At 32.2% G+C, this 8,739-nt stretch overlaps 1 protein-coding gene across 2 annotated transcripts; it reads left to right on the top strand.

Annotated features, from left to right (window-relative positions):
• The first annotated feature begins 533 nt into the window (after positions 1 to 533).
• Positions 534 to 7,538, top strand: LOC109015073 (beta-glucosidase 11-like). 2 transcript variants are annotated; one of them, XM_035692179.1, is made up of 13 exons: positions 535 to 709; positions 881 to 944; positions 1,088 to 1,143; positions 2,628 to 2,703; positions 2,790 to 2,861; positions 2,987 to 3,074; positions 4,212 to 4,473; positions 4,796 to 4,911; positions 5,055 to 5,275; positions 5,640 to 5,668; positions 5,760 to 5,847; positions 6,641 to 6,731; positions 7,100 to 7,538. In XM_035692179.1, exons 1-13 carry the CDS (start codon positions 587 to 589, stop codon positions 7,350 to 7,352), a joined length of 1,539 nt encoding a protein of 512 aa, XP_035548072.1. In that variant the 5' UTR covers positions 535 to 586; the 3' UTR covers positions 7,353 to 7,538. The 2 variants fall into 2 exon arrangements, with proteins under 2 accessions (XP_035548073.1, XP_035548072.1); XM_035692180.1 differs by lacking the exon at positions 5,055 to 5,275 and having other exon boundaries at positions 534 to 709; positions 5,578 to 5,668.
• The last annotated feature ends 1,201 nt before the right edge of the window (positions 7,539 to 8,739 follow it).

The raw sequence follows: 8,739 nt of genomic DNA, 5'->3' as shown, positions 1-8,739 counted from the left end.
GATGTTAGCCCTCAAGCTTCTGATTGCATGGGGCCAGACTATGCCCCTGCAATTCCATCATAGTAGCCTCATATCTGCTTTGGTGGCAGCTTGGGCCCTGCCACATCAGCCTTAATAAAATAGTGAGTCTGAGACATTACCAAGGAGTTGTTCTTCTTTTTGATAAGGTGAAAACTTGATTTAAGTATTAATCATAATTAATTAGATTGAAGAAAAAAAATTAGTTAAAAAATAATAATTTAAGTATTAAATTAAATTATTAATTAATATATAATTAGTATAACTATAAAATATGAAAAATAAATTAAAAATATTATTATTAAAAAAGTAATATTATATTATTATTTTGACTAATCTAATGGTTAATTCAATATAAATTTATGATTAGAATGTTTTAAATTTATAAAAAATATATATTTTTCGTTAAATTTTGAAAATAACTTTGATTAAGCAATTGCCAATTAAAGGTAGTTGGAGAATTAGAGGATAATTATTGTGAGGCCATGGTTAAAAGCTCCTCTCTTTCCCTTTTCGTTATTATAGTTACAAATGACTGAACAGTAGTATTACTGGATCAAGATTCAAAATGTTGAGGCTAGCAGTAGTTTTGCTGACGAATCTAGCAGTACTGGTTTTGAGTGCTGATAAATTTAGCAGAGATGACTTTCCTCCTGGTTTCGTGTTTGGGGCTTCGACCTCAGCTTATCAGGTTACCTTTTACCATTTTTTTTTTCTTTTTTCTTTTTTCCGTATCTTTTGATTGTTTAAAGCATTCTGTTTTGATTATGCTTTAGTAATTGTAAAGAACGATCAAAGGCATCTATTCCGCCAAAATAATTGGACGATTTCTCTCACTTTTTCGTTTAATCTTTTGCGAAAGGTTGAAGGTGCTGCAAACCAGGATGGGAGGACTCCTAGCATATGGGATACTTTCGCCCAAGCAGGTCAGTTTTTCTTTCCTTTTTTTAAAAAAAAAAAACAAAACAAAATGGGAATCGGTTTCGATCGGAACTAGTTAAATCAGAAATTTCATTTCATTATTCGAGAATAATAATTAGGATCGATTTAATTGCCCAACTCATTTCAGGGAATATGCATGGAGCCACTGGAGACACAGCATGTGATGGATATCATAAATATAAGGTCAGTCTACAAAAGAGAAATGCTAAACCCACTGGTAGTGGATCCCGAAACTTTTTTATTTTTTATTTTTTTTTATTAATGATTAAAAAAAATATTTTTTAATAATGTTGTAAATTTTTTTTACAAAAAATTTTTTTAAGGATGTTAAAAAAAAAAGAAAAAAACATAAAGAAGAAATATTCTTATAATTTGGGTCCCGAAATACAGCCACCCGTCTACAAAATTACCCTTTCTTACAAGCATGGGTGGGGGGCAAGTTAAAAAAATAAAAAATAATAATAGGGGTGAAATACTAACTTTTATATGGTCTACCTTATATATATATATAAAAAAAAGCCTTATAAAATTTAATTTTCGTCCAATTCTGAAAATTTTGGAGCCTCTTACTAGTTTCGCCCCTGCTTACTAGTTTTTTCTTTCCTTTAAATACCAATAACATATATGAGGTCAATTAATTATCTTACTGTTTCTTGAAAATGCTAAATATAGTTTTAGAATGTGGACGTCCTGTAAAATTCATTTAAAAAAAAGTTGACATTGTTTTTTCAAAATGACTGCCCGGAATTTGCATTTTTGTTGATTGTGTACGTCTATTCTTCTTTGGGCCTCCTTCAGACTTTTTCTCATCTTTTGATACTTTACCTTTTTTACACAACTTTTCTTTTCACGTTCCTTCTTACATTTTTCTTCAAGTTAATGATAAATATATATAATTTTTTTGTTAAAAATGAGAAACTCTTATCTAGCTTTAGTGTTTTTTTTTTTTTTTTTGTCGGGTAACCTCTTCAAAGCAAGACCTTTCGGACTCACTCCTGTGAAGTAAACCTCGATCTCGTGCACTGCACCTTCGGAAGTTTCTCTACACAAAACTGGTTAAATTGCTGACTTTTTACCGGATGTGTGGCCCCAAATGATTGTTTGCATAAATGTTGAATTTTGGACCTTGAAGGGAGTGATACCCAAGGCCAAGGCCTTCACCACTTGGCCAACCCATTGGGGTTAAATCTAGCTTAGTTATGATACATCATAAATCTCTAATTGATAGATATACTAAAAAAATATACTTATAATGGAAAAGTAAAGTAAGTTGAGATGATGTGTTGTATTTTTCGGAAGAAGTTGGGAAAATGTTTTCATTGTAGATGAAAAAGTAGAGAACTGGAGATCAAAAACCATCTTTATCAAAAGAAAAGTTCTTATTATCAGTCACTATTCACCATCTCATACCCTATAAAAAACACCTCCACACCTTGTGAAAAAACTATAGGTGTGAGGTGTGGGAGTGAATAGTGACTGATGCATAGCATTCCTCGGAGACTCAAACATGCAATAAGAAATGCAGTGGAACTCACTTATGTTTCTATTTTGCCCACAACAAGTTTTATAATACTCTAGGGAATCCATATCTTAAAATATATACTCCCAAAACATTACATGTATATTACTAATTATGAAAATGCTTACAACAAATTTAACTATTGCAGGAGGATGTCCAGCTTATGGGGGACACGGGGTTAGAAGCTTACAGGTTTTCCATATCTTGGTCGAGGCTTTTACCAAGTATGATCACGCAACTACTCTCGTGTACTCGTCAATACTTGTTAACCATGCATACAAGAACTGATTGTGAATGTTCTTTCTTTCAGATGGAAGAGGAACTATCAATCCAAAGGGTTTACAGTATTACAACAATCTCATCAATGAACTAATCAGTCATGGTTACAGCCAATTTCCATCATATATATATATGATTTTAGTGATTTTTTTTTTTCAAAAAAGAAAATTTATATTAGTAGAAGAAAATTAGTAAATTTCTAAGACCGTTCATTTTATGATTAAGCAGGAATACAACCACATGTTACATTACACCACAATGATCTTCCTCAAACGCTGGAAGACGAGTATGGAGGATGGATTAGCCGAAAGAGTGTGTATGATTCTCAAATCTTATCATCTTAATCAACTTATTTTTACATATATACGCAACTTCAAATAAATAATCTCTCTTGCCCATGCAGTAAAAAAACCTCCTAACCATGAAAAACCCGATTTTTCCCTCCCTAACCTGAATTTTAATAGTATAAAAAAAAAAAGGTTTTTCTATACATTAGTACTATTCACCCTCACATTTCACACCTGATAGTTTTTTTTTTTTTTTTATCATAAGGTGTGGGGTAGTGAATAATGGCTGATGAAAAAAATTATTCTAAAAAAAATAGACATACAAATATTTATACAGGATGTAGTAGTCCAGTTGTCGCCTCACCCGTAGTGTGATCCGTAAAAGTCGAAATATTTATATATACTTAATTGCAAAGTGCCATGGCTGAAGCTCTCCCAATTGCAAAGCACCAAAGTCGAAATATTTTGCTTATCAAAAGCGAATTAAAAGCATTTACAAAAGTAATCCAGCTTTTAGGTGCTTTTGGTGTGAGCTTAGAAAATAAGTTGTTATATGCCTTAGAAAAGCATTTGTTATCCTTTGAAACCAATATAATAGTCCTAGATGATGACTTTAGAAATGGATTACAACCACGAATGTTTCTTTTAGCCTTACAAGTGAATGATGTGGTGGGATATTGTTATCGTTTCTCTTTATTATTATTTTTTTTCCCATTTGCGCTGGATTTGATGTGGTGGGATAGTTGTTAGGCCCCACCCACTGTTTTTGGACCCCAAATTTTATATATTAGCTGAATATTTATAACAAGAGAATAAAAAAGAAAAAGTTGATCATTTTCACTTCTTACTGAAAAATTATTATCATCAGCCATTACTCATTACATTACAAATAACTATAACTAAAACTTGACACATTGTACCCTTTGCTCCCTTGTTAAATTCTAACAGCTAATTAAATGAAAAGAAGATGACATGACACAATCTTGAAGTTGGGATGTAAATAGAAGGTGGAAAATATTAGTTTTGTGAGCAAAATGCAAAATCCCTAATAGTTTAAGGGTGCAAAAGGAAAAAGAAAAAATAATATTGGTGCAGAGTACGTTGCTGCACAAAGCACCAAACAAAGCAAAGAATGTGAGTACTGAATAATCCAGATGCGAATGCAGGAAAGACTTTGAAGCGTATGCGGATGTGTGCTTCAGGGAATTCGGTGACAGGGTTTCATATTGGACTACTTTTAATGAGGCCAATGTGTTTGTAATGGGGGGTTACGATACTGGCAATTTACCTCCTCAGAGATGTTCATCTCCATCTCCATATGGGATAAACTGCTCTAGAGGCAACTCCTCAACAGAGCCATACTTGGCAGCTCATCATATCTTGTTGGCACATGCATCCGTCGCTAGATTGTACAAGAACATGTATCAGGTATATATTATTATGAATTAAGCTGTTCATATTATGTACTGGACATGTCCCCTTTTTTATCCATGTCATGCATAGAGAAATTATTGTATGTATGTGTTAATCTCGTCAACTATAAGATTTTCAAGGACAAATGATTCTTCTCGAGCATATTTACATGATTTAATTAACTCCATCTCTCTTTTGTTTGTCATTGTTAATGACATAATATAAATAACTAAATATACCTATATATTCCGGCCATCAGCTTAATTGCATGTGAACTTCATGACTAATTGTGTAAAACAAGATGTTATTTGATCTAGAGAAACTTTGGCCCCTGCAGGAGAAGCAGCACGGATTTATAGGGATCAATGTCTTTGGTTATTGGTTCGTTCCTCTTACAAACAGCTCAGACGATAAAATTGCTGCTCAAAGAGCCAAGGACTTCTTCTTTGGCTGGTAAGAAAGCTAAACGTTCATGTATTATCCTGTATCTTCTGTCTTTTCCTTTCATAAGTGTATTGTGTATTGTAGAGAGCTGACTCTGAACTTATAATTTAGGTTTTTAGCGATCATATATATGTTTGTCTTTTTGACTGAAGGATGGTAGATCCTTTGGTGTTTGGAGAATATCCTGATGCCATGAAAAAGAACGTAGGCTCAAGAATGCCAGTCTTCACCACTGCTGAATCCAATTTGATTAAGGATTCATTTGACTTCCTTGGAGTGAACCATTACTCAACTTTGTATGCCAAGGACAGCCCAAGTAGCCTGAAAATCAAAGAGAGAGAGTTTTTTGCAGACATGGCAGTAGAACTTTCAAGTATGTTTTTAAAATATACAGATTGAACTAGATGGATGGAGACTAGCTTCAACTAAGAGTAATTATTAGGTACTTCTCTAGTATGGATACTGCGTGGTATTCCCATCCTATCATAGGATGATATGTCAATAAAAATTGATGTTTGAATTTTAATTATAGGGTATACTGCGATAAGATGGGAGTACCCCGGGAATATCTACTAATTTTTCTTTACTTATAATGCAATTTTTTTTACTCGGCATGAGTGAGCTTACCAAGTGAGCTGCGCTAATCCGTGGTTGATTCTGAAAGTTTCTTTACAGTGCTCAACAAAATGTTCAGCTCAGTATATATATATTTTTTTTGTTTGAAATGCTTGTTGCAGGCTTCGAAAATGATACATCCAGATTCGAGGTAAGCCTTTAAACAAAAAATTATAGAGCTCTTTTACTAATTATGTACTGGTTCAGTACTACATAATTTGTAACCACCTTGTTTTACTCAGTTTCCAATTGTAGCCTGGGGCCTGCAAGAACTGCTGGAGTATATCAAGAGAGTTTATGGCAACCCTCCTGTTTACATCCATGAAAATGGTCTCTCTCTCTCTCCAATATGTTGGACATCCATTGAAATAGGGTTTAGGTTTAGAGGCGAGAGAAGTCCTCCCTTAAAGTAAAATTAATATTCATTGCTGATAACTTGTTGCTAATAACTTTTGGTGATAATATATATATATATATATAATATTAGTAAATGTCACGTTTTATAACCAAATTAAACTTTATTTCCAAATCTCTTTAGTAGCAGGAAAAACACCCCCATGCCACAAAAAAAAAAAAAATATTTAGCCGTTAGTGACGATATTTAATTATCTATTATGGAGGATGAACATGATCATTAATTGCTATTACTTTTTAATTAGCGATGGCATGATAATAATTTATACAGTTTTAGACTATGCAAACCCAGCATACTCCATTTGAAAAATGTAGGGGAAATCTAGAATCCACATGAAAAATAAATGCTATAAGAATCACTTTCATGTCTCTCTCTCTCTCTCTCTCTCTCTCTCTCCCCCCATATATTTGGTTTCAAAATTGAGGATACTCTCTTCTTCGACTTCTAATCTTGAGATGAAAATTCATTGTTGTGCAGATTCTTTTTAGTATGAGAGTATTAGAACTTGAGTTTGGATTTTGTTTCTACTTGGTAACTCCTTTTTTTTTAAATTCTTAAGCAAAAATTTCACATGTTGGAACTTTGAACTTGACTATACGATCAAGTGAGTTTATTTATTAGATGTAAGCACAATTTAGTGTCAACTTGAGTTACAATCTAAACTAAGAAATGTGGCATGGCTGGCATATATATGCCATATCTGTGTAGGTGAACGAATGATACGTAATTTGACAATGGAAGACTGGCCAAGGGTGGAATATTTGCATGCATACATTGGGAGTTTGCTTGATGCATTGAGGTACGTGTATAGACTTCACAAACCTCACACTGGATTATAATACACATCTACAACTTATATAACTTAGTTTATAACAATCAATGTAATTGTGTCATGAGAAATGATTTGTACAAGCCTTAAATAGATAAGCTACATTCAAGTCTTTGTAAAAAAGTGGACCCCACCTTAAAAAAGTGTAAAAAAAACTATTCTTTATTCGTGGGATCCACTTTTTTACAAAGGACTTGTTTGATGCTTGTACCTAGCATTACTCGTGTGTCATTTCGTTAATATAAATCCAATTTTGCATAACTAGTCTCTATTTTCAGACCTTAGAAAGTATTCTCCTCTTTACCCATTGTTCTTTAATTTATTTATTTTTTTGGAAGGAATGGATCAAATACAATAGGCTATTTTATATGGTCCTTGATGGATTTATTGGAGTTGTTGGATGGTTTCGAATCCGGATATGGCCTATACTATGTTGACTTGGATGATCCTGATTTAAAAAGGCAACCAAAACTCTCTGCGCATTGGTACTCCCATTTTCTGAAGAGATCAAAAGGCATGAGATTACAAGGACTCACTGAACTTGGGATGAACTTATCTGCACTTTCCCAGTACTCTCACTTCTTTCAGTAGATTCTTCTTTCCACTTGCCGTTGCACAATGGTTTGGTGGTTTTACTTTTATCTATCATTGTTAACTCTTCTCCCCAAAAGTGTAATTTTTAATTGCATTATGTCTTGGAAAAAAAAAAAAAACAGAATTATATGTAAATTGTTGACACCTGGAAAGTAAGTAAAAACTAGCATCAATATTATATCATGGGCTAACATCAATGATGGTAAAATGGAGTGAATTATGTCATAATATCGCAAGGCTATTTTATTTTATTTTATTTGAAATATAAGCTAAATCTTGAAGCGGCTATTTTTTTTTAGAGAAAATATATTTGTAATTGTGAATTGTGCAACCGTTGTGTAATCATTTTGAAAATAGTGAATAAAACATGGGACTCACATGAAAAAAAAAATTATTTTTTTAATAGTTGATTCTATTTTTTTTCAAAACGATTACATTACGTTTACACACTTCACGGATTGTATGTGAAATTACTCTTTATTTTATTTTTTAATAGTTGATCTCATTCTTTTTTATTTCACATGTATTTTTTTAATATTTTTAAATATTTAAAAAAATCACATTATTAAAAAATATTTTCTTAATCATTAAGTAAAAAAAAAAAAAATTCTAGCAAGATTTCCCAACGGGAGAGTGGCATTTTCCATACAAAATTGCTTCCACCATGTTTTCTGAATCAGTGTTGACCCCTTGAAACATCTCTTAAGAACCATAAAAGAACCCTAAAATGTGTGAATGGATTCTCTCTAAACAAATTAGATGTCGACAATTAACAGGGAAAAGTAGTAAATATATAAGTAAATAACTGATCACATTTTATTTATAATAAATAGTAATAGGTACTAGCTAGTTGAAATTTTTAAAGAATTTATGTCCACATATACACAAAAAGACACATTCCAAGATGTTGAGATCTTAATTATCCAAAGAGACCAATGAAGTGCCTCATTGTAGGGCTGAGCGACTCCGACTCCGACTCCGACATTGTTGGAGGTCGAATCCGACCTTCAACTCCGATTCACATAGCCTTTGACCCGACTCTAACTTGTTGGAGCAGAATTGGATTTGAATTTTTTTATTGGACTTTTTTTTTAACTCATTTGAAATTTTAATTTGACCATTTTGATCTCTCACTAATCGGATTTGGCTTTCAGATTTCAATTTTTTTAAAAAATATTTTTTCAAATTTCAATTTTATTAAAACATAACCAAAATTGAAAAAATAAATCATTGTACAAATTAATGTTATTATACATTAGTATTATATGTTATTATATATTAATGTTTATACATTAGTATTACATGTTATTATACATTAGCGTTTATATGTTGTTATTATACATTAGTGTTACATGATAGTAATAGTTAATAGTATGGTGTGTAC

This window comes from Juglans regia, chromosome 7, assembly GCF_001411555.2.
Source record: "Juglans regia cultivar Chandler chromosome 7, Walnut 2.0, whole genome shotgun sequence".
NCBI classification, from domain to species: domain Eukaryota; kingdom Viridiplantae; phylum Streptophyta; class Magnoliopsida; order Fagales; family Juglandaceae; genus Juglans; species Juglans regia.
Note: the sequence above shows the minus strand (reverse complement) of the source record. Positions and strands in the feature narration are given on the sequence as shown.

Excerpts from the sequence above, each read along its gene's own strand:
- LOC109015073 (XM_035692179.1), top strand. The coding sequence starts at position 587 with ATGTTGAGGCTAGCAGTAGTTTTGCTGACGAATCTAGCAGTACTGGTT. Across the intron at positions 1,144-2,627 it reads ATGGATATCATAAATATAAG|GAGGATGTCCAGCTTATGGG; the intron begins GTCAGTCTACAA and ends TAACTATTGCAG. Across the intron at positions 5,848-6,640 it reads TGTTTACATCCATGAAAATG|GTGAACGAATGATACGTAAT; the intron begins GTCTCTCTCTCT and ends ATATCTGTGTAG.